The following is a 27,162-nucleotide window of genomic DNA, read 5'->3' as shown; positions in this document are numbered from 1 at the left end:
ATACTGTATATGAAGCTCTGATTTGAGAGACTTGCTATGAGAAGACATTTTGATTTGGATTAAACAAACTACGATTCATCCACTGTTATGACCTGTTGTTCCTGTCATGCTGAATAACCAATTATGTGGAAATTAGTACCTAAACTTGTATCTGATTAGCAGAGATTGGACATCCATTGAAAAATGACACTGGCTGAGGAAATGTGCAGCAATCTCATTAACAACCGACAAAGAGGTCTTTGACCACAAATCTGTGAACTTGCCACACTAACTTTCTATTGTATTTGTTCTTATTACAGAATACATTTGCAGTTTTCTTTACAAAGGAATTGCCTAGTAAAGATAGCCCTCCTTTTGAACCTATAAAAACAGCTAAGAGCAAGTGTACTCAAAATGAATGCCCTGAGATATCTCTTTTTGGAGCAGCACTCTCTGAAAACTGGAAATGTGCAAAAGTAAACTGTGCATTCCTCCCCCCTTGATATATATTTTTTTTGGTGTATCTTGCCATTAATTAAGAAGCTTAAATCCTGCAAGCCACAGAAACATAGAAAATCACATATTCCTGATACTTTTTATTTTTTTATTATCTACACATTTAATTATTATTGTTAGTAATAATAAATGATGCAAGAAAGCAAGCTTATACAGCACTAGCTAAAAAAAAATAAAAGAATGTAATAAAATGTGAGCACCTGTTGGATGCTCACATTTTATTTTATGTGAGTACAGGTCACTGTTGAACAAAAGCCGAGAATAAGGGTTGAATTTGAAAGTGTCCGCAATTCTGCCCAGACACGATAGGAGGGAGTATATGAAGAGAGCCTTGTTGATCAATTTGGCCCTGGAAAGATTGTGCAAGGCTCAAGGGGTAGAATTTTTTTCAGCCTGGACTGTACTTGTTAACAGGAGAGATTGCTTCTACAGGGATGGGATATACTTAAAAAGAAAGGGTGCAAGAATATTTGCTGATGCTATCGAGGCAGTGTCAGGTGGGTCGGAAAACTGCTAGCTTGGGGGGAGACAAAGACCAATAGATTGACAGTAGCCACTGGCAGAGGTGAAAGAGATTCTTGCACTGCTTCTATTAGAATGAGCAGAAGCCTGAAAAACAAGATGCATGATATTTCAGAGACTGCTGGGAGCCATTGCGGTACAAGTAAACACATGGGTTGTGTTAGGGTAGCTAAGAATAGAAACAGGTGCAGGTATACTTGTGTACACCAATGCTAGGAGTTTAGTAAACAAATTTGATGAATTTGAGGTATTGCTCAAAACATCAAAGGCAGACATTGTTGGGATATCAGAGACGTGGTGTCACACAGATGTAAGGGATGCAGAACTGGAATTTGGGGAGTACAACGTCTACAGAAAGGATAGACAGGATAGGAAGGGGGGGAGGGGTTATGCTATTAGTTAAGAAACACATAAAAACCAAGGAAGTTAAGCCAGTCGACATCGCTGGACAGTGCAGTGTTGAGTCAGTTTGGTGTGACATAAGCATTGGGAGATCAAAATTGAGAGTAGGAGTGTGCTATAGGCCTAATGACTCTGATGAGTATAATAAGAAACTGTACAGGGAAATAGAGTGGGCCAGTAAATCAGAGAGTCTTATAATGGGAGATTTTAATTTCCCAGATATTGACTGGAATTTGGGGCCTGGTCACTCACACACTAGCAGGGCTTTTGTGAATTTATTGGATGATTGTTTTCTACATCAGCATGTTCGGGAGCCAACTAGAGGGAGTAATACTCTTGATTTGATTACCAGCAGTGATTCTTCATGCATTAAGAATCTGCAGATAAATGAACCACTAGGTGGCAGTGATCACAGTGTGCTGAAGTGGGATTTACTCAAAGAGGTAACTACCATTAGGGGTAAAGGGAAGGGTTATTGCTTCCGGAAAGGAGACTACAATGGACTGAGACAGTATTTAAATTCTATACAGTGGGACCAACTGATGATGTTACCAACAGCAAATTCAAAATGGGAAGCATTCAAAGAACTTATCTTGGAAGCTACTAGGCTTTACATACCAACTAAGAAATATTGTTCAAGGTTTAGGCCAAAATGGATGTCAGATGAACTAATGAGGCATATGGCAGAGAAGAAAAATGCATGGGATACTTACAAATTAACACATGACACAGAAGCCTATGATAGATACAAGTTGATATGCAACCAAGTTACAAAGGAGGTTAGGCAGGCGAAGGCAGATTACGAGAAATCCTTGGCAAGGGATGCAAAGAAAAACAGCAAAGAGTTCTTTACTTATGTAAACTCTAGAAGGAAGGGGATGAATCAGATTGGTCCACTTGATATTGATGGGTCAACTGTTGATGATCCTGCTCAGGTAGCTAACAAACTAAATGAATATTTTGCATCGACATTAATACATGAGGAGTTATTCAGCGAGGGGAATGCCAGAGGTGTATTCAACTCTAGCAGTAAGCTACAGAATCTTGAAATAACTGGGAGTAAAGTGGAGGAGAAATTGTTGAAGATAAACACAAGAAAGGCACCCAGGGTGGATGGGATCTATCCAGTTATATTAAAGGAGGCAGCAAAGGAAGTAAGCAAACCCTCAGCCATAATTATGAGAGCTTCCTTGGACTCAGGGGAGATACCCATAGACTGGAAACGTGCAAATGTGACCCCAATTCACAAAGGAGGATCAAAGGCTGACACAAGTAATTATAGACCTGTGAGCTTAACTTCTGTTCCAGGAAAATTAATGGAGGCACTGGTTAAAGAAGCACTGCAGAATCATTTAGACAAGACTTCAGTTATAGCTCGGACACAGCATGGTTTTGTTAAGGGGAAGTCTTGTCTGACCAATTTGATTGGATACTATGATGCAGTTACAAAAGAACTGGATGCAGGGAATAGCTTTGATATTATATACTTGGATCTTAGAAAGGCCTTTGATACTGTTGCACATGGAAGACTGCTACACAAATTGGAGCAGTGTGACATTTGAGGCAAATTGCTGCTATGGATAAAGGGGTGGTTGAGGGGGAGAAGACAGAGAGTGGTAATCAATGGACACTGCTCATCGTGGACTAATGTTATTAGTGGAGTTCCTCAGGGCTCAGTGTTGGGTCCATTATTGTTTTCTGTATTTATAAATGATATTGATGATGGTATATCAAGCTTAATGTCCAAGTTTGCAGATGATACAAAGGTTGGCAGGGTTGTCAAGGACACTACTGACACTATGCTGCTGCAACAGGATCTGGAAAGGTTGAGCAGATGGGCTGAGAGGTGGCAAATGAAGTTTAACATTGACAAATGTAAAGTACTACACATGGGAAACAGCAACCCCAGAGCAACGTATCAACTCTGTGGTACTACACTGACAGTGGTAGAGAATGAAAGGGACTTGGGGGTGGTTGTGCAGGCAGATATGAAGTTCTCTGAGCAGTGCAGACGGGCTGCAAGAGTAGCTCATGGAGTATTGTCAATGATATACAGGAATTTTTCCAGCAGGGATAAGGAGGTGATTATTCCCTTGTATAAGGCAATGGTCAGGCCACACCTAGAGTACTGTATACAGGTCTGGAGGCCTCATTTCAAGAAGGATGTAGAGCTGCTGGAACGAGTACAGAGAAGGGCAACAAGATTAGTGAATGGAACAAAGGGGTGCTCTTACGAAGAAAGGCTTAAGTTTTGCAAATTACAGTGCCTGGAGACTAGGCACCAGGAGGTGATCTTATAGAGGTGTATAAAGCCTTGAATGGTTTGAGCATTCTCAATGCTGATGGTATTCTTCCTCTAGCTCAGAATAATCACCTGAGAGGGCATAAATTCAAATTGAGGAAAGACAGATGTAGGATAGACGTGCGGAAATTAGCCTTTAGTCAGCGGGTGGTTGGTTGGTGGAACAGACTTCCATCCCTTGTCGTGGAAGTTGATAGCCTAAATAAGTTTAAGGCTCAGCTGGACAGGTATCTCGAACAAACAGAGCGGTGAAGTGCAACTGTTTTTTTTTTTTTTTTTTGGCTGATGCTGCATAAGCTTGCTTTTTTGCATCAAATGCCTCTACTAATGCTAATGCTAATGGATGCTCATATTTAATTACACTATGAAAGCCATAAAAAAAATTCAGGAACTACTGCAGTAAAAGTTTGACTATATTTAAGAATCTAGAAAAATTTCAGATTTTTAATCATTAATTAAAGGGTAACACAAGAGTGTTACTTTTGAGTGTACTACCATTACTGGATCAACCACTTCTAATTATGACATCACCTGCAATTTGATGGACAACATGTGAACTGCAGGCCAGAATTTGCACCATCTTAAATGCTAATGCAGTAAATAAATAATAAGAATCATATCAATAATGGTTCCACTAGCTATGAAGTATAAGCTACTCTGCCTGACCATTTTATTAGAATAATGAACTAACACTGCACTGGAATGAGGTTGGTCCAAATTACTGTGTCCTACTATGACAAGACATGGCATAAAGTGAAGCAGATATTGAATTGTAGCATTAAGAATATTGGACCCTTTGTAACAAAACTGTCTTTGATTACTGGAGAAGACTATCTTAGAAGACTATGCTGACAAATTTGCCTTTCCAGTTCATCCCAGGGATGCCCAATGAGACTGTGATTTAGGGATTGGACTGGACAGGACCTGATGACCTGAACAGCAACTTGAAATTTATGTTCCTCAAATCCTTCATTCATACATTTTGCATCATAGTGGAAGGTTGTATGTTATCTTGAAAGTATTCCTACCCACATGAATGCAACACTGTTGGGTGTACCATAGTGCCAGCCAGTGGAATTGATGACCAAGGGTTTCCCACGAAAACATGCTTCAGACTATTAAAGCTCCTCCAGCATCCTTTACTGCTGGTACGTGACATTTTCCTGTGCCTATCCTTTGCATTACAGGCACCAATGCAGCAGCATTTTCTTTGTTAGTACCTGAGAACTTTCAAAAAGGTTTCCTGCCCTACTGATATGCAAATCTCTCTCCTAAACAAAGTGGATCAAATGGCAAAGTGAATGATTGTAGACCTGTAAACTATTTCACACAAACAACTACTGTAGAAATTCGGGTAGCGTAGAATTCTGCACAAGTTACTGCCATGGACAGAGGGATGATTGAGCAGCAGGAGGCAGAGTGATTAATAATGGCCACTGCTCTTCGCAGACTAATGCTGCATTAGGCATATCATGCATAATGCTGATGATACAAAGCTTCATCTTAGAAAGAATATTGGATATGTTGAAAACCAACAAGATTAGTCAGAGGCAAAAAAAGGGCAATCTTACCAGGAAAGACTTGAATTCTGAAGCAACTGGAAACTATAGCATCTGTGAGAAGATTAAAGTGTTTAAGGCCTTAAGTGGATAAACTAAATGTTTATCCTCTGTTAGTGGATAAAAAGTTTATCCACTAACAGAGGCTTGAAATGCTTACTCTTTCTCAGAGAACACATATATATGTACATAAATTTAAACTGGAAAAGGATGGTTGCATGAGAGATGTGGAAAAATTTGCTTTCAGCCACAGATTCATTCCATTGATTGATGGAATAAATTTTCGTCTGGTGTTGTGGAAGTGGACAGTTTGAATGAATTTAAGAACTGAACAAATCATTAGAAGGGACTGGAAAATGTTCTTTTTAGTTGATACTGTACTTGTATAATCTTGCTTCCTTGTATCATTTTGTCCCATTACCAATGCAGCACAAACCTCCATGGTCCTAATAAAGCAGCTAGGCAGTTATCACATTTTATAATAGTCAATGATTACTAAGAAACAGTTTTTAACTGCTTTTTATGAAGATTTCATGTGGTATATATATGCTGATTCTGGAAAAAAGTGTAAAACGGTCCAGTTAAACCACTTACTTTATTTGTTCAAATAATTTTTGGTCCGAAACTTTAATATTGCGGGCTAAGTTCCACGTTAAATGAACCATTGGTACAATAGACTTGAAACTCTGCAATTTGTTCCATTCATATCTTTCAACGGCTAGTTGATATTGCCTTGCTATCAGTGGTCCAACATTCCACGCAATATTATTACACCAACCCTGGGAAATGAAAGAAAAATGGCGAACATAAATTTATAAATCTGAAATGTAAACATATGTACATTCAACATTTCATCTTTCTTAGAAAATATCATCCATGTAAAAACTATACTAAGTAAGAGCTTCCATAGGCTCAATTTATCCTACATTAGGTTGCCATTCAAGAATAAACAAAGGAATTACTTTTATTCTGTCTATAGGGATTCTTATCCAACTCTCCTAAATGGCGATAAATTACAAATGATAATTTAAAACTAATTTGAAAACTCGAAATGTGTTCCTCACCATCAGCTCACGAGTAATTCAATACCCCAGGATCGCAGTCATAGACCCCAACCCGACCCCAGAAATATCAAACTCCATGTAACTGCTAGTAATGGAAGACATGTCAGAAAAAAACGTGGGTTAAAAATATAAGTTAGAATAAGATTAAAATACTCATTTTTGGTCTTTGCCCATTCATGATCATAGATCAAACATTATTTGTACACAATCTTCTCCCACTCATAATACAGATGACAATCTGTATTATGAGTGGGAGAAGTGGATTAGTGACATTTACCAAAATTTCATTAATCTTTCGTCATACACATTTTCAGTTTGCCCCATGGGCCTAAGCAGCTTAATTGCAGAGTTTACTTAGACATAATAGAAAACATATATTAACACTGTGTTTACCAAAAATTTTACGGTTGATACCTTGACAATATTCTCATTATTACTGATCGCAACACTACGAACGAGGTTTTACAAACCTTCAACAACATTCACACTAGGTTGAAATTTACACTAGAGATAGAACAGGAAGAAACTAGGACCATCAATTTCTTAAACTTCATGCTTAAAAGGGAGGGTGCAAGCATAAGTTTTATGTATTTATCGTAAGCCCACAAACACGGGAATGTTTCTTCACCACATAGTAGTTATCACCGTATCCATTATAAGAGGTCCAGCATGTTGAACCAGTTCTTAAATGTGTATAAATATTCAACTACACAACTTGCCGTACAGACAGAAATAGATGAATTGACAAAATGGAAGTTTAAGATAAAACAATTAACACTAGAATGACAAGATTAATCGAAAAATATTTCTTGATTGAAAGTCTTAAGAGTATGAAAGAGGTTGTTTATGCATGGGTATGGCACTTCCATCATCTCAACTGCCCAGGTAGTATGAATGCATCTTTTATTCATCATATCTCATATTGTGAAAACCTTCACAACGAGTTGCCTAGGTATTGCACTACTTTGAATAAGTAACACTTCTCTGGTACCACAGAAGTGTTAGATATGAATAAATGATGCATTCATACTACCTGGGTAGTAGGAATGAGGGAAGTGCCATACCCATGCATAAACAACCTCTGACAGGATCAATAAAAAATATTTTATTACAATTCTGTATATTGAACACTGATAGAGACAACTTATTCAGAGGTACTGAAAGGAAAATAGTGACTAAACAGACACAAATTACATTCAATATTAAGGAATCACTTGGTATTATCTTCTTCCGCACAGTCACGACCTAGTTTACAACATTTCTTGTAGGGATTGTGACTCTGCTTATGTTGGATCAAACATATACATTTTAAATCTTAGGGTTAAACAGCATGAAGCATCTGTTTGTGCATTGCATGCACAATGCTTCGGAATTAGCATTTCATGCAATAAACGAAAACCACACATTTCTTTTTAATGAAGCTAAAATCCTGAATATTCTGCATAATTATATTAAGTTGTTAATTGCCAAAACTTTAGAGATGAAACTACAAAGTAATTCTATAAACATCCACCAACCATTTCTCATATCTGATTCGTGGTAATATATATGCGTGCTAAAGATCAATCTTGCATTAATAATGCACATGCACAAAGTTTTATTCCAACCTGTGAGCATGATGCATGTTGAAAAGTTTTGGCTCACTTCAGGGAGAAAATTTAGTGGATTTTATATATTTTCATCGTATTTTAATCATATTCTAACATATTTTTAACCAGCATTTTTTTCTAACAATGTCTTCCATCACTAGAGGTTACATAGAGTTTGATATTTCTGGGGTTGTGTTGGGGTCTATGATTGTGATCCTAGATTATTGAATTACTTGTGGGCTGATGGTGGGGAACACATTTCCAGTTTTAAAATTATTTCAAATTATCATTCGTAATTTATAGGCATCGTAGGAGAGTTGGATAAGAAGAAGTCCCATACAAGGAATAAAGGTAATTCTTTTATTTATTCTTGAATGTAAAAACTATGCATAAATTAACTAATAAGAATTATGGTATAACACAAAGAAACAATTTTTCAAAGACCATGAATGATCCAAACCTAATTCAGTAATTTGTACATAAAGTAATTATTTTAGTTTTGCATTTTTGTAATTTCACTTAATTTGATTTTTGACTAATAAACTGATTATACACTGAAGGCACTTTTCTTCATGATCCGTGGGAGTGGTAGTAATAATAATTATCACTATTATTAATTGGACAAGAGGAGGTGGAGGTAAATGGATTGCTTACCACAGCCTGCACCCAGTGCACAGTCCCAGCATTTACCCAAACAAGATCACCAGGCCTTTGGAGAAATCGGTACACAGGAACATTTTCTGCAAACAAGTCTTCCAAGATTGGCCACCAAGATCCATGTAGAAAGTTTATGCTATTTCTAGTGGACAAAAAAAGTTGTAAAAAAACATGAGCTGGTTCCAAGTTATTTATACCAAAGTGTACTAAAAAATGATAGTTTAATATTAAAGTTCAGCTAATAGTAGTAGTAGTAGCATGCGATGCAAGAAAGCATGTGTATGAGCTTATGTAGCATTGGTTAAAAAAAAAAAAAAAAAAAAACACACACCATTCCCTCCAAATTCCTGTCCAGTTCCTCCTTAAATTTATTCAACCTAGCAACTTCCACAATGACAGATGGAAGTTTGTTCCAGCAATTAACCACCCACTGGCTAAAGGCAAATTTCCACACATCTATTCTACATCTGTCTTTTCTTAATTTGAATTTATGCCCCCTTAGGTTCGTAATCTGAACAAGTGGAAGGATCCCATCAGAATTTAGCGTGCTCAACCCATTCAAGGACTTATACACCTCAATCAGATCACCACACAGGTGCCTATTCTCCAGCAACTGCAATTTGCAGAACTTAAGCCTCTCTTGGTAAGAGGATCCCTTCATTCCCCTCACCAATCTTGTTGCCCTTCTCTGTACATGCTCAAGTAAATCTACATCCTTCCTAAAATGAGGCCTATAGACCTGTACGCAGTACTCAAGGCATGGCCTGACCATTGCCTTATAGAGAGGGATAATCACCTCCTTTTCCCTGCTAGCAAAATTCCTGTATATCATTGACAAAACCCCATGACCAGCCCTGGCAGCCTGTCTGCATTGCTCAAAAAACTTCATATCTGCCTACACAATTACTCCCAGGTCTTTTTCATTTTCTACCATCTTAAGTGTAGTACCACAGAGCTCGTACGTTTCTCTGGGTTTACATCTACCCATATGCAGTACTTTGCATTTGTCAAGGTTAAACTTCAGTTGCCACTTCTTAGCCCATCTGCCCAAATTATCTAGATCCTGTTCCAGTAGCACACTGCCATTACTGTCATTAACAACCCTGCTAACCTTTGTATCATCTGCAAACTTCGACATTAAGCATGATATACCTTCATCAATATCATTGATAAATATACAGAACAACAGTGGACCCCAACACCGAATCCTGTGGGACTCCACTAATAACATTAGTCCACGAAGAGTAGCACCCATTGATTACCACCCTCTGTCTTCTCCCACTTAACCATCCTTTTATCCATTGTAGCAACTTACCCTCAATACCATTCTGCTTCAATTTGTACAATAGTCTTTCATGCGCAACAGTGTCAAAAGCTTTCCTGAAATTCAAATATATGATATCAAAATTATTTTTTGCATCCAGTTCCTTTGTAACCACATCATAATATTCTATCAAATTTGTCGGACATGATTTTCCCTTAACAAACTCATGCTGTGTCTGAATTATTGCTGCAGTCTTGTCTAGATGATCCTGCATTACATCTTTAACTGGTGACTCCATTATTTTACCCGGAACAGAAGTTAAACTAACTGGTCTGTAATTACTCGTGTCTCACCCTTCAATCCCCCTTTGTGAATTAGGGATACATTTGCACATATCCAGTCCGTGGGAACCTCCACCGAGTCCAAGGATGCTCTCATAATTATGGCTAAGAGTTTGCTTAGTTGCTTTGCCACCTCCTTTAATATAACTGGATAGATCCCATCCACATCAGGTGCTTTTCTTATGTTTAACTTCAACAATTTCTCCTCCACTTTGCTCTCAGTTATTACAAAATCATTAAGTATCGTGCGACAATTTGATAACCTTCTGCCATTTTCAAACCTTAATAATTCCTCATGTGTGAATTTAGATGCAAAATACTCATTCAGTTTGTTTGCTATCTGAGCAGGATCATCAACAGTCGAACCATATATGTCAAGTGGACCAATCAGATTCATCCCCTTCCTTTTAGAGTTTATATAAGTAAAGAAATCCTTGCTGTTTTTCTTAGCATCTTTTGCCAAGGATTTCTCATAATCTGCCTTTGCCTGCCTAACCTCCTTTGTGCCTTGATTACAGACAAGCTTATATCTGCCATAGGCTTCTGTGTCACCTGATAATTTATATGCATCCCATGCATTTTTCTTCTCTGCCATGAGTCTCATTAGTTCATTTGACAACCATTTAGGCCTAAACCTTGAAAAATATTTCTTAATAAGTATGAAACTTTTAGTAGCATCCACGATTAATTCCTTTAATGTTTCCCACTTAGAATTTGGTGTTGGTAACATCATCAGTCGATCCCCTGTACAGAATTTAAAAACTTTCTGAGACCACTGTACTCACCATTACGGAAGCAAAAACCCTTTCCTTTACCCCTGATGGTAATTATATCTTTAAGTAAATCCCACAATTAATTAAATTTAACAGAAGTTAAGCTTTAAGCAAACACTACGACTTATCAATTAGAGACCAATAAACAAGCTTATACTTTAAAATTAAGTCAGACAAAATCCCTTAGAAACTATGTGAAAAGAGGAAAATCATCATATCCAACATGTAGTGTCACATAAGATCACACTATTTTAAAACTCACAGTTCATGTTTTCAAAACTACAGACATATTTCACTTAACTCTTAATGGAATTTCATTAAGTGAAAAATTATCAAGTGATTGTGAGCTGAGGGAAAAAAAAAACCAACTCGACTACAAATACTGCATTAAACCACAATGGAAAATACGAAAAGCCTAATAAATTCATGTATAATTTTTTTTTTTTTTTTTTAAATTAAGCACAAAGGGATTAAAAAAAAAAAAAAAAAAAAAAAGGCTGGGTCCAATAATGGACTTCCACTGTATATTAGTATTACTTTTTTTTAATGAGTAACTTTTAATATTCTATAGAAGTAATCATTAAAATTAGTGTCTGCTTTTACTAAAGTAAATTAATAAGTCAATTTATTAGGAAAAACAGAACCAACATTTAGTACGTAGAGAAATTAAGGAGGAGGGCTGAGAAGTTACACTCCTTTGATGCAAGGAGTGTAAGGAAATCAGGTGACAACTCAGTGTTGTTATGTCTTATATGAGAGCTTGAAGGACAGGGTGGATGCCCTCGAAGGATTAAAAGTGAGGGCCCATCAAGCTCTCAGCTGCCCACACCAACGCCAGAGCTTGCACTTGGGCATCACGCAACACAGCGGCAACCCCCAAGGCAGACTGCACTGATCCCAAAGGAACTAGTAGTTGTTGGTGACTACTGTCAGGGAAACGGGAAACATGCTTTGTAAAAAGGATAGGTGGAACAGGACCAGGGTATGTCTGCCAGGGGCAAAGGTTGATGACGTCGTAGAGTGGATATCATTTTTTAAAGGCACAAAAGGTGATATAGTTGTACACGTTGGCACTAATGATATTAAGAGTAGAAGACCGGCGGAATTACTTAACAAGAACAGGTCACTGTTGGAAAAAAGCCGTGAATTAGGGTTGAATTTGAAAGTGTCTGCAATTCTGCCTAGACACGATAGGAGCGAGTATATGATGAGAGCCCTGTCAATCAATTCGGCCCTGGAAAGATTGTGCAAGGCTCAAGGGGTAGAATTTTTTTCAGCCTGGTCTGTACTTGTTAACAGCAGAGACTGCTTCTACAGGGATGGGATACACTTAAATAGAAAGGGTGCAAGAATATTTGCTGATGCTATAGAGGCAGTGTTAGGAGGGTCGGAAAACTGCTAGTTTGGGGGGAAACAAGGACAAATAGATTAACAGTAGCCACTGGCAGAGTTGAAAGTGATTCTTGCACTGCTTCTATTGGAATGAGCAGCAGCTTGGAAAATAAGATGCAGGATATTTCAAAGACTGCTGGGAGTCATTAGGGTAGAAGTAAACACATGGGTTCTGTTAGGGTAGCTAAGAAAAAGAACAGGTGCATGTATACTTGCGTGTACACCAATGCTAGGAGTTTGGTAAATAAATTTGATGAATTCGAGGTATTGCTCAAAGCATCAAAGGCGGATATTGTTGGGATATCAGAGACGTGGTGTCACACAGATATAAGTAATGCAGAACTGGAATTTGGGGAGTAAAACATCTGCAGAAAGGATAGACAGGATAGCAAGGAAGGAGGGGTTATGCTATTAAGTTAAGAAACACATAAAATCCAAGGAAGTGAAGCCAGTCGACATTAGCATTAGTAGAGGCATTTGATGCAAGAAAGCAAGGTTATGCAGCATCAGCCAAAAAAAAAAAAAAAACCCACTTCCACTTCACCCCTCTGTTTTTTACATTTACAGAAGAAAGGCTCACTGTGGCGAGGAGAAACCAGGCAAAGGAAGTTGGAAAGCACATATTAAGTGATACTGTGATTTCAGATTATTTCTTATAAAACCTTTTGAGCCTAAAAGCAATTATGGCCCATGGAGTTCATGGCATATATATCCAGTAATTTAGAGGGAGGTGGCAAGAGAATGCATTGGACCATTAAGGCTAATTATGATGGCATTGCTGGACTCAGGAGAGGTTCCCCTTGAATTAGAGAAGTACCAATGTATCACCAGTAGATAAAGGTGGCTGCAAGAGTGAACAGTATGACTTATAAAGGCAACAAAATTAGGAGCAGAATCATTTAGACAGGACTGGAATTGCTACTGGATCTGCTAAGTTTTTTAGTAACAAGAACTGAAAATAAAAGTGAAATGTTTACATTAAGGCACTATGCTTCCTTACTTCAAAATAATAAGGTCCATCTGTAATATGGATAATTTGAGTTATGTTATCTACAAGTGAATATATAATATCTGAGTAAGGGCATTAAATATATTTTTAGTACACACAGGGTGTTACTCTGTGTCTCATGTCTACTAATAATGTTATAATTACTCATTTCATTTCATTTATTACGACCAAGAAAACACTTAACATACACTAGTTTATAAGAGAACCAAATTAATAAAAACAAGAGATCTCTTTTCTAGTAATAATATGTTTCAAGTATAAAAATATTCAAACTTGCTGTACCTCATATGAAAGTAAATTGATTTAAGATTTATACCTTTCACAAAGGCTATGCACAACTCCCCAGTAAGTTTCGGGAACTGCAAACCACTCACAGTCTCCAGGTCCAATATTGATATTGACTGAGCAGAAATTGTTGTTTTCCTGATGACCAGGAGTTCGACTACCAGGTACTTTCATATACAGTTGTACTGTATTCATACCCAAAATTACATGTCCTACGTGACTTAACATGTTTCCTGCAGACACAACCTAGTATAAAAAAAGTTACAACTACAGTATACAGTATACATCCTACCATAAATATGAATTTATTACACTGAATTTTCCAATTTGAACATACTGCAAAGAAAATAAAGACTAACCAAAAATTATGTTCATTAGTCAAATTCTTGCATTGGACAAAATCTATTATTCCATTAAATATTCATTCATAAATAAACCAGTTAAACTAAATTTTCTCAATTCAGCTGGAGCAACTTAGATCATCATAAGTTCATTCTTGGCTTGGCTTGGCTTCTGGTGGGTGAGGACATCTCATTTAATTATTTTGAAATTTAATATAAATATTCTAGTGTAGGATATCTTTTAAAGTGTATCATTATTTGTATTGTATTAAGCATATTGTTATATGTTCAGTTTTAGGTTTCTTAGCCATTGGGGTGGGCATAAGTACTTGTTGCCAGTTTGTTGGTTTTTAGTGTGATTTCAAGCAGGTCTCACACTGGTTGGTTCGTAACTCATCAAATGTTTTTTTTTTCTCCCCCCCCCTTGTTAGTTGTTGACGCATCAGCTTCTATGGCCATAATGCACCTCACAAAGTTTTTGCATTTTACTGTGATCCAAGCCCAAGGCAGGAATTGAACCCGCGACCTTTGGATTGCCAGGCAGGCACTTTACCTACCTGGCTAGCCCGGTTGGCTCATCAAATGTAACTTACCTTAATAAATCAAGTTACATAATGATGCTTTTTGTATTTTAGTTTAATATGTTAATTTGATAATTCATATTAATTTATAGTTTAGACAATTGGAAATTTTAAATTATATTTAAAGGACAATACAGATTCATTTAAAAAAGTTAGTCCTAACACACCAAGTAATGTCATCACTGACATTGCAATTTCCAAGTGATTTTTCTGTGAGATATGATGGCCTTTTTGCTTGCACTTGTTGCCACAGAGCAAATTCAATCTTGGAGATCAAGGATTCAAGTATCTGATGATATGTAATCCTGCACCTAGCCTTAAAATGGATCAACTGGTACAGAACGCTTTGGTTCAGAAGGCAGTCTTAATTGGGAATTCAACTGTAAGGGGAAACAGGGATCATATTCTGTAAGAAAGACAGACAGATGGCACAGAACCAGAGTTTTTCTACTGGGTGTAAAAATTAGCATTATTAGAGGCATATGATGCAAGAAAGCAAGCTTATGCAGCATCAGCCAAAAAAAAAAAAAAAAAAAACCCACTCCCATTTCACACCTCCGTTCGAAATAGCTGTCCAGCTGAGCCATAAATTTGTTTAAGCTATCAACTTCCACAACAAGGGATGGAAGTCTGTTCCACCAACCAACCACCCGCTGGCTAAAGGCAAATTTCTGCACATCTATCCTACATCTGTCTTTCCTCAATTTGAATTTATGTCCTCTCAGGTGATTATTCTGAGCAAGAGGAAGAATCCCATCGTCATCAGCATGCTCAAACCATTCAAGGCTTTGTACAGCTCTATCAGATCACCTCACCACTGCCTGGTCTTCTGACACTGTAATTTGCAAAACTTAAGCCTTTCTTCATAAGGCAACCCTTTGTTCCATTCACTAATCTTGTTGCCCTTCTCTGTACTCGTTCCAGCAGCTCTACATCCTTCTGAAATGAGGCCTCCAGACCTGTATACAGTACTCCAGGTGTGGCCTGACCATTGCCTTATACAAGGGAATAATCACCTCCTTATCCCTGCTAGAAAAATTCCTATATATCATTCACAATACACCATGAGCTACTCTTGCAGCCCATCTGCACTGCTGAGAGAACTTCATATCTGCCTGCACAACCACCCCCAGGTCCCTTTCATTCTCTACCACTGTCAGTGTAGTACCACAGAGTTGATACGTTGCTCTGGGGTTGCTGTCTCCCATGTGTAGTACTTTACATTTGTCAATGTTAAACTTCATTTGTCACCTCTCAGCCCATCTGCTCAACCTTTCCAGATCCTGTTGCAGCAGCATAGTGTCAGTAGTGTCGTTGACAACCCTGCCTACCTTTGTATCGTCTGCAAACTTCGACATTAAGCTTGATATACCCTCATCATTATCATTTATGAATACAGAAAACAATAATGGACCCAACACTGAGTCCACGACGAGCAGTGTCCATTGATTACTACTCTCTGTCTTCTCCCCCTCAGCCACCCCTTTATCCACAGCAGCAATTTGCCTCCAATGCCACACTGCTGCAATTTGTGCAGCAGTCTTCCATGTGCAACAGTATCAAAAGCCTTTCTAAGATCCAAGTATATAATATCAAAGTTATTCCCTACATCCAGTTCCTTTGTGACTGCATCATAGTATCCATCAAATTGGTCAGGCAAGACTTCCCCTTAAAAAAACCATGCTGTGTCCGAGCTATAGCTGAAGTCTTGTCTAAATGGTCCTGCAGTGCTTCTTTAACTAGTGCCTCCATTAATTTTCCTGGAACAGAAGTTAAACTCACAGGTCTATAATTACTTGTGTCAGCCTTTGATCCTCCTTTGTGAATTGAGGTCACATTTGCATTTCTCCAGTCTATGAGTACCTCCCCTGAGTCCAAAGAAGCTCTCATAATTAAGGCTAAGAGTTTGCTTACTTCCTTTGCCGGCTCCTTTAATATAACTGGATAGATCCCATCCACCCCGGGTGCCTTTCTTGTGTTTATCTTCAACAATTTCTCCTCCACTTTACTCTCAGTTATTACAAGATTCTCTGGCTTACTGCTAGAGTTGAATACATCTCTGGCTTTCCCCTCACTAAATAACTCCTCATGTGTGAATGTCGATGCAAAATATTCATTTAGTTTGTTAGCTACCTGAGCAGGATCATCAACAGTTGACCCATCGATATCAAGTGGACCAATCTGATTCATCCCCTTGCTTCTAGAGTTTACATAAGTAAAGAACTCTTTGCTGTTTTTCTTTGCATCCCTTACCATAGATTTCTCGTAATCTGCCTTCGCCTGCCTAACCTCCTTTGTAACTTGGTTACAGATCAACTTGTATCTACCATAGGCTTCTGTGTCATGTGTTAATTTGTATGTATCCCATGCATGTTTCTTCTCTGCCATATGCCTCATCAGTTCATCTGACATCCATTTAGGCCTAAACCTTGAACAATATTTCTTGGTTGGTATGTAAAGCCTAGTAGCTTCCAAGGTAAGTTCTTTGAATGCTTCCCATTTTGCATTTGCTGTTGGTAACATCATCAGTTGGTCCCACTGTATAGAATTTAAATACTGTCTCAGTCCATCGTAGTCGCCTTTACGAAAGCAATAACCCTTCCCTTTACCCGTAATGGTAGTTACCTCTTTGAGTAAATCCCACTTCAGCACACTGTGATCACTGCCACCTAGTGGTTCATTTATCTGCAGATTCTTAATGCATGAAGAATCACTGCTGATAATCAAATCAAGAGTATTCCTCCCTCTAGTTGCCTCCTGAACATGCTGATGTAGAAAACAATCATCCAATAAATTCACAAAAGCCTTACTAGTGTGTGAGTGACCAGCCCCCAAATTCCAGTCAATATCTGGGAAATTAAAATCTCCCATCATAAGACTCTCTGATTTAGTGGCCCACTCTATTTCCCTGTACAGTTTCTTATTATACTCATCAGAGTCAATGGGCCTATAGCACACTCCTATTCTCAATTTTGATCTCCCAATGCTTATGTCACACCAAACTGACTCGACACTGCACTGTCCAGCGATGTCGACTGGCTTCACTTCCTTGGTTTTTATGTGTTTCTTAACTAATAGCATAACCCCTCCTCCCTTCCTATCCTGTCTATCCTTTCTGTACACATTGTACTCTCCAAATTCCAGATATAAGGAATATGCATTCGTTATATCTGTGTGGCACCATGTCTCTGATATCCCAACAATATCTGCCTTCGATGTTTTGAGCAATACCTCGAATTCATCAAATTTATTTACCAAACTCCTAGCATTAGTGTACATGCAAGTATACATGCACCTGTTCCTATTCTTAGCTACCCTTACACAACCGATGTGTTTATTTGTACCGCAATGACTCCCAGCAGTTTCTGAAATATCCTGCATCTTGTTTTTCAGGCTTCTGCTCATTCCAATAGAAGCAGTGCAAGAATCTCTTTCACCTCTGCCAGTGGCTACTGTTAATCTATTAGTCCTTGTATCCCCCCAATCTAGCAGTTTTCTTACCCACCTAACACTGCCTCGATAGCATCAGGCAAATATTCTTGCACCCTTTCTATTTAAGTGTATCCCATCCCTGTAGAAGCAATGTCTCCTGTTAACAAGTACAGTCCAGGCTGAAAAAAATTCTACCCCTTCAGCCTTGCACAATCTTTCCAGGGCCGAATTGATCGACAAGGGTCTCATCATATACTCTCTCCTATCGTGTCTGGGCAGAATTGCAGACACTTTCAAATTCAACCCTATTTCACGGCTATTTTTCAACAGTGACCTGTACTTGTTAAGCAATTCTGCCGGTCTCCTACTCTTGATATCATTAGGGCTTCTATGTCACCCGTTAATTTATATGTATCCAATGCATTTTTCTTCTCTGCCCTATGTCTCATTAGTTCGTCTGACATCCATTTTGGCCTAAACCTAGAACAATATTTCTAAGTGGATATGTAAAGCCTAGTAGCTTCCAAGATAAGTTCTTTGAATGTTTCCCATTTTGAATTTGCTGTTGGTAACATCATCAGTTGGTCCCACTGCATAGAATTTAAATACTGTCTCAGACCATCGTAGTCGCCTTTACGAAAGCAAAAACCCTCCCATTTACTCAGATATAAGGAATATGCATTCCTTATATCTGTGTGGCACCATGTCTCTGATATCCCAACAATATCTGCCTTCGATGTTTTGAGCAATACTTCGAATTCATCAAATTTATTTACCAATCTCCTAGCATTAGTGTACATGCAAGTATACATGCAGCTGTTCCTATTCTTAGCTACCCTAACACAACCGATGTGTTTACTTGTACCGCAATGACTCCCAGCAGTCTCTGAAATATCCTGCAACCTGCTGCTCATTCCAATAGAAGCAGTGCAAGAATCGCTATCATCTCTGCCAGTGGCTGCTGTTAATCTATTAGTCCTTGTATCCTTTCAAGCTAGCAGTTTTTCAACCCACCTAACACTGCCTCGATAGCCTTAGCAAATATTCTTGCACCCTTTCTATTTAAGTGTATCCCCTCCCTGTAAATTGATGATATAATGAAGAGTTTATCAATTTGTAATGGTTCTAGCAAGTTTTCTATTATTTGTGGGGACTAACGATTTAAAATTGAAATCAATAGATGAAGTCAAGGTTTTGAAATATAAGGCCATGTTGAAAAAAGGACAGACAGGACAAGAGGAATTTCATGATGAGTTTTGGGGATAAACCTTGTAGAGTCCTGAGGGCAAAGCTAATCCACAAGGCTGTTATCACAAAATCCTTCCTGTCATATCTGGGCAGAATTGCACTTTTTCAACATGACCTCATATTTCAAAACCACTTAAACAGTTCATTTAAGTTTTAAATCATTAGTTTACAGAATTTATTATGTAAAGACAGCATTCACAAGGGTTTTTGTTAATGCTACTTAGAAGGCAATAAGAGAAACTGCTAGTATGGAGGGGGGGGTAATGGAAATAAGAACACATTTGACTCAGGTCAAGGGCAAAATTACATCCGCCCTCTCTGAGTGTGCTTGGGATTAATTACCCTAACCACTGAAAGGACAACTGTAACAGAAATAAAATCCACCAGTAATCTAAGATCACAAAGAAAAACATTTTTAACTAACTATAAGGGAAGCATTAGGTTTGTCAAAAGCAATAAAGTACAAAACTTAATTTGTCTATACAGTAACACAAGGAGTATTGTAAACAAATTTAATTTAATTTGAGCTTTTGATCAAATCAGCTAATGCTGATGTAGTTGGGTTTACTGAGACATGGTGCCACTTAGAGATATAAGACAAATTTCATTTTGGTGACTATTGTGTTCAGGAGAGATAATAAGTGAAGGAGAGTGATGATTCTTCTCAAAAACTGCCTGAAGGTGGGAAGAATATTTCACAAGTCAGATAAAAGTAACAATGACTTATGGTAAAGGGAAGATGATAGTAGGGTTATGTTACAGGACAAATGATTCTAAGGAGTATGACAAAAATCTTTTTAGGCAGATCGAATGTTAATAACTTTGACTGTCTTGTTGTGCAACTTCAACTTGGCTTTCATTGACTGGGATATTTTGAACAGAAGTACATCATACAGTAACAGTTTTTTTACAAACTGGTTAATTCTTACTTATCCCAACATGTCCGAGAGGGCTATAACATCCTAGATGCGGTTCCCACTAAGGAGCATAACTGTATCAAAAACTTGACAATGGAAACAAATAGTAGACAATGACCACAATACCATAAAATGGATATCTAAAGAAACTTATGTGGTCAAAGGTGAGAGTTTCAATTTCAAGAGAGGAGACTATAAGTGAATGTGATATTTCTTGGGCTCGATTAACTGGAGAGCCTATTATATGGTGTTGGATATACAAATATGCTATGGAAAATATTCAACTGATTTATCCTTGAATAGAATATTTCTAGGATGACAAGTGACGTAAAGAGTATTGAATTCAGCAAAAGAAACAATCATGGGATGGGATTCTGAGTTTTATGAGAGAGAGAGAGAGAGAGAGAGAGAGAGAGAGAGAGAGAGAGAGAGAGAGAGAGAGAGAGAGCATGCATCAAAGTCACTGACAGGATAAGACAAGCAAAATATGATAAAATGAAAACACTAACAAAGAGGGCTAAAGAAAGGAGAATGAGAATTCTCATATATGAATGCAAAAAATGAAAAGTAAATTGAATAAGTTCCTTAATTGATTGCAGCAGAAAGTCCATCAAAAGTCAGGCAGAAATGGCAGATGAAAGTTATATATCTCACTGATATTCACAGTCAAAAGCATGCTTGAATCGTTGTGGAATGTTAAGGAGTCAGTTGCACTAAAGTAAACGAAGATGGAATGACCTTATAAGCATTTGTTAGAAAAGGTTAAAGGGAGACAAGGCTCCAGGGGAATATGGTATATATTCAGTTATATTTAAAAAGGCTGCATATGAACTACTGGGAATGTTAAAGAGTGTGTCATAATACTCTGGGAAGATATCACTAGGACTGGAGAATTAGCTAATTAGCTACAAGGTGGAGCTAAAGAGTAGTTGGATAACTATAGGTCAGTGAGTTTAACTTCTGTGTATGGAAGATAATGGAGTCTGCTGTTAATGAAGTCATTCAAAACCATCTTGAAAAGAATGGTATCATGAATAGATTCTAGCACGGGTTCATTATGGGAAAAGTTATGCCTGACCAATTAGGTAAGTCACTATGATGTATTCATTAAACAGTTAGATGCATGTTAACACTTTAAACATTATGTATGTCGAATATAGTAGAACTTTTTATACAGTTCCCCACGTAAGGCTGGTATACAAAGGGGGATTGAAGGGTGACACGAGTAATTAGAGACCAGTTAGTTTAACTTCTGTTCCAGGTAAAATAATGGAGTCACTGGTTAAAGATGCATTGCAGGATCATCTAGAGAAGACTGCAGCAATAATTCAGACACAGCATCGGTTTGTTAAGGGAAAGTCTTGTCTGACAAATTTGATAGGATATTATGATGTGGTTACAAAGGAACTAGATGCAAAAAATAATTTTAATATATATTTGGATTTCAGGAAAGCTTTTGACACTGTTGCGCATGGAAGACTATTGTACAAATTGGAGCAGAATGGTATTAAGGGTAAGTTGCTACAATGGATAAAAGGATGGTTGAGTGGGAAAAGACAGAGGGTGGTAATTAATGGGTGCTGCTCTTCGTGGACTAATGTTATTAGTTGAGTACCACAGGGTTCGGTGTTGGGTCCTCTGTTGTTTTGTATATTTATCAATGATATTGAAGGTATATCAGGCTTAGTGTCAAAGTTTGCAGATGATACAAAGGTTGGCAGGGTTGTCAATGACAGTAATGGCAGTGTGCTACTGCAACAGGATCTAGATAATTTGGGCAGATGGGCAACTGAAGTTTAACCTTGACAAATGCAAAGTACTGCATATGGGTAGAAATAACCCCACAGAAACATACCAACTGTGTGGTACTACACTTAATGTGGTAGAAAATGAAAAAGACCTGGGAATAATTGTGCAGTCAGATATGAAGTTTTCTGAGCAATGCAGACAGGCTGCCAGGGTAGGTCATGGGGTTTTGTCAACGATATATAGGAATTTTGCTAGCAGGGAGGAGGTGGTGATTGTCCCTCTGTATAAGGCAATGGTCAGGCCGCACCTTGAGTACCTCTTGCCTGTATGCACATCAGGTCTGGAGGCCTCATTTTAGGAAGGATGTAGATTTGCTTGAGCATGTACAGAGAAGGGCAACAAGATTGATGAGGGAAATGAAGGGATCCTCTTACCAAGAGAGGCTTAAATTCTGCAAATTTCAGTGGCTGGAGACTAGGCACCTGCGCGGTGATCTGATTGAGGTGTATACGGCCTGGAGTGGGTTGAGCACGCTGAATTCTGATGGGATCTTCCCACTTGTTCAGATTACGAACCCAAGGGGGTATAAATTCAAATTAAGAAAATATGTAGAATTGATGTGCAGAAATTTACCTTTAGCCAGCGGATGGTTAATTGCTGGAACAAACTTACATCTGTCGTTGTGGAAGTTGATAGGTTAAATAAATTTAAAGAGGAACTGGACAGGCATTTGGAGGGAATGGTGTGTTTTTTTTTTTTTTTTTTGGCTGATGCTGCATAAGCTCATACACTTGCTTTCTTGCAACACATGCCACTACTACTACTACATCTCTTACAGGTTGCTCTTACGAAGAAAGGCTTAAGTTTTGCAAATTACAGTGTCTGGAGACTAGGCACCTGGGAGGTGATCTGATTGAGGTGTATAAAGCCTTGAATGGTTTGAGCATATTCAATGCTGATGGGATTCTTCCTCTAGCTCAGAATAATCGCCCGAGAGGGCATAAATCAAATTGAGGAAAGACAGTTGTAGGATAGATGTGCGGAAGTTTGCCTTTAGCCAGCAGGTGGTTGATTGCTTAAATAGATTCAAGGCAGAATTTGACAAACATTTGGAGCGAGTGGATGGGTGAAATAAGGGTGTTTTTTTTTTTTTTTGTTTTTTTTTGGCTGATGCTATATAAGCTTGCTTTCTTGCATCATGTGCCTTTGCTAATGCTAATATAAACCAGAAGAAGTCAGTGTTACTGGTAAGATCTAACCTGATTTGCAAACTGACTAAAAGACAGAAGAATGTCATAAATGATCTAAGTAAACCAATGTAACAAGTCAAGTCCCTCAGGGTTTGCTATTGGGTCCCTTCCCATTTCAAATATGATACTGATGAGGGTATCCAAGGAAAGCTATCAAAGTTTGCTGTTGCTTTGAAGGTAGGAAGAGTGGTTAACTACCCATGGTATGCTTCAAAAAGAGTTGGATCATGGATGCATAAATCGTCGAAAAAATGGCAACTAAGATTACTTAGTTGGCATTTGGGGAACAGAAATCCTGGAGTCATATATAAAATAAGGGGAGAGGATCTAAAAGTGGTTTGATACGAAAAAGAGTTGTGTTATGGTTTGATCTGACATATACTTTTCATGTAGTGCAAAGAGGCAGCTAGGAAGGCACATGGTATCCTGTCCACAATTTATAGAATCTTTGCCAGTAGCAAGAAGGATGTCATTCTCCTTCTATATAAGATGAAAGTTAGGCAGCATTTGGAATATTGTATTTAAGTCTATAGACCACACTTATAAAAATACACAGAACTTCTGGAGAAGGTTCAAAGAAGGATGAGAAGATTAGTGATGAGAATAAATTGATGCACATATGAAAAACACTTAAGAGGCTGCAAAGTCTGATAACTACATATGTAAGGGGAGACCTGACTGAGGTGTATAAGGTGTTGAGTAAAATGAACGAGGAAAGTCTGTTCTCCTTCACAGGTGAGATGAGAACAATTTTCTGTTATTCCTTGATATTTTATATCAGATAATAACAGAAAATTGATCTATGAGCAGTGGTTGTCAAACACTAGAATAAGTTGCCTCCCAATGTAGCAGAGGCAGTCAATCTGACTAAATTCAAAGTGGAATTAGATGGTTATGGAATGGGAACATTAATATTCTTTCTGAACTTTATTTTTTTATTTATAATAATAATTATTTTTTTTGGCTGATGCAGAAAAAAAACATCCACTGAAGCTTACTAATACTAAATAAAAGAACAAAGTAATAGCATTTGATATGAGTTAAAGAAATGCTATTGAAAATATGAACAGTTTCTTATTTGATATTTGTTCACTAGTTTTTAATAATATAGTTTATGAAGCTATTTGCCTAAACTACTATACATTAAGGAAATGTTTCAGGTACCTTACCGATACTCATCATCAGACCGTGCTCTTGGGGGAACAAACATAGAAAGGGTTACAAATTTGAATAAAATTACCAATATTGTGAATATTACAATTACAATTTGCAAATAAACAATTCTAAGTTGGGATTATTGTTACAATAGAACCAGATATTAAATTAGGTAAATACAAAGAGATTAAATTCATACCTGCTGATAGATTCCTCTTGCCGATGCTCCCAGAAACCTGATGTGTACATAACATAGGCAAGAGGCCTGCCAGCAGACCTCTTGCCTTAATTTATAGGCGAGTTAATTAATTCAAATAGTCAATAGAATTGTGCCAGGATTTTTATCCTTGATACCGTGTTCTCGTGTAGTGGACTCCTGAGGTGATCTTTGCTCTCCTATTCTGGTTTTCTATCCTAGAACCTCTTGCCTGTATGCACATCAGGTTTCTTGGAGCATCAGCAAGAGGAGTCTATCAGCAGGTAAGAATTTAATCTCTTTTGTATTCACCTAATTTAATATCTGGTTCTATTGTAACAATAATCCAAATTTAGAATTGTTTATTTGCAAACCTTAATTGTAATATTGGTAATTGTATTCAAATTTGTAACCCTTTCTATTTTTGTTCTCCCAACAGCACAGTGTGATATCGGTAAGATACCTGAAATGTTACCTTAGTGAATAGTAGTTTAGGCAAATAGCTTAATAAACTATATTATTAATTTCACATGGTATAAGAGTGGTATATAATTTAGTAATAATCTTAATGGAAATCAACCATGTAAAGTCCTTCCATAACCATATTAGGTTTGATCAATGATGTAGCAGCAATCGACAAACCTGACATTCTTAATAAACTTATCAATGAAATGAACCACATTAATAACGAGACAAGAAAACAAAATAGTAATAAGGATTTATCATAAATTGACAACTAAAGGGAACTATTTCCAATGCTGATGAGATTCTTCCTCTTGCTCAGATTACACACATGAGGTGGCATAAATTCAAATTGAGGAAGGCCAGTTGTAGAATAGATGTGTGGAAATTTGCCTTTAGCCAGTGGGTGGTTGATTGCTGGAGCTGGAACAAACTGCCATTTGTCATTATGGAGGTCGATAGCTTAAATAAATTCAAGGAAGAACTGGACAAGCTTTTGGAGCGAATGGATGGGTGAAATGTAATTTTTTTTGAACAAGGCATGCGGCTGACGGAATCTATTCAATTATACTAAAAAGCAGCAGCAAAAGAAGATGTAAGCAAATCTTTAGTCGCATTGCTGAGTTCTGGGGAAAATGCCTACATACTGGAGATGTGCAAATGTTCCCCCTATTCACAAAGGAGGATCAACGGGCAAAGGGAGTAATTAGAGACCTGTAAGATTGACTCCTGTTCATTAATGGTTAGTAAAGTAATGCAAGATTATCTTGAAAGTAAAACAGTTATGTGGTAATCACAGCATGGATTTGCTAAGGGGAGACCTTGACTGAGCAATGTAATTAGCTACTATGATGCAGAACAAAGGAAATGGATGCAAAAAATAATTCTGATGTCAACACACTTAGATTTCAGTAGGGCATTTAATACTGTTGCATATAAAAGACTGGTATAAAAATTGGAGCACTGTAGCATTAGGGACAAGTTACTGCTTTGGATAAAATGGTTGAGTTATTACAGAATATATAATGTCAGAATTAAGAATAAACTTTTAAAGCTTATTGTAAACTATTTTTTGCATGCCCTGATAGACTGTTAATGTTCAACTATGGCAAATTTTATTAGAGGGATGAAACCTATAAAATTTCCCCTCTGTTAACTGCAATTATCACAACACAGCAACCCTCCCTCCCAAGTGCTTTCACAACATTTTGATATTCAGGAACTCAAATAAGAGGAAGCTATTCATGCACCCATATTTCTGAGTGGCAAACTTTAATCTCTTCTTCAATAAGCTTTTTTCCTTTTACTGAAATGTATGGGTAAAAGGCATTTCTCTCATGTGCAAATGAGAAATTTTATCATTTTTATCAGGAACACTGCGTTGGGACTAGCTTCCCTATCTTTATGGATTAATTTATAGCATTTACCTCCCTATAACAAAAAAATTTAATACTTTCTATTTACATTTTATTTATTTTTTTATTTTTATGCAAACCCTAAACACGAGAGGAGGTTGTTATTTGGTTTTTAGGAGCATTAGCAACTAAGGCCATATTGCTCCGGTGATATGCGGTGGTCATTCCCTGACCCTTCTGCCTCCTCCGTATTTGGTAGATCATGGGCTCGAATCCCATTCTAAACAAGAAGCGTGTGCTACGCACTGCTGCTCCTGGATATGGAGGCACCCAACACGAGAGGTATTAGAACCTATAGTACTTAGTACCGTTCTTGGGTTGCATATACCTATTAAATAAAATATACCTATATTTAATATTTTTTCATCCATAATGATACAAATGCAGTTTTATTGATACGTAGGCAGGTGTAGTCCACAGAAGAAATATCTGGTGTATGTATCAATTATTTATAGCAAGCATCAGATTTTATTGCATTACTTTATCACACAATTAGATTCACTTTTTCATCAAAAATTCCCCCCTATTCTGGTGCATGCCATTTTATTGTAATCATAAATATTAATAATTTATTTTAATTTTCCTTTACAGCTTCATCCATCTAAGTGGCTTCCTAATTCAGCCTTTCTTATATTTAATATCTCACTTAGATTTTTCACCTTTTCCTTTCATCTATCCCGAGTACTTTCTTTCTATCCTTTCCCTACTGGTTTAGCACGAGTGGTCAAGAGAAGGAGTGCAGTAGCAGATGCTCTTTGAGTA

At 37.6% G+C, this 27,162-nt stretch overlaps 1 protein-coding gene across 5 annotated transcripts in view; it reads right to left on the bottom strand.

The window, feature by feature from the left end:
* The window catches only part of Utx (Utx histone demethylase), a 758,689-nt gene that overhangs the window by 28,267 nt on the left and 703,260 nt on the right, over positions 1 to 27,162 (bottom strand). For all 5 annotated transcript variants that reach the window (XM_090377749.1, XM_090377755.1, XM_090377761.1 and 2 more), the window contains 3 exons: positions 13,686 to 13,900; positions 8,588 to 8,732; positions 5,875 to 6,059 (listed from right to left, as the gene is read on the bottom strand). In XM_090377749.1, coding sequence (XP_090233875.1) covers positions 5,875 to 6,059; positions 8,588 to 8,732; positions 13,686 to 13,900 — 545 coding nt within the window. The remainder of the gene's footprint in view (positions 1 to 5,874; positions 6,060 to 8,587; positions 8,733 to 13,685; positions 13,901 to 27,162) is intronic.

The sequence above is a fragment of the Mastigoproctus giganteus genome, chromosome 1 (genome assembly GCF_048544385.1).
Source record: "Mastigoproctus giganteus isolate SK-2022 chromosome 1, ASM4854438v1, whole genome shotgun sequence".
Taxonomy (NCBI): Eukaryota; Metazoa; Arthropoda; class Arachnida; order Uropygi; family Thelyphonidae; genus Mastigoproctus; species Mastigoproctus giganteus.
This window is presented reverse-complemented; position numbering and strand designations above follow the sequence as displayed.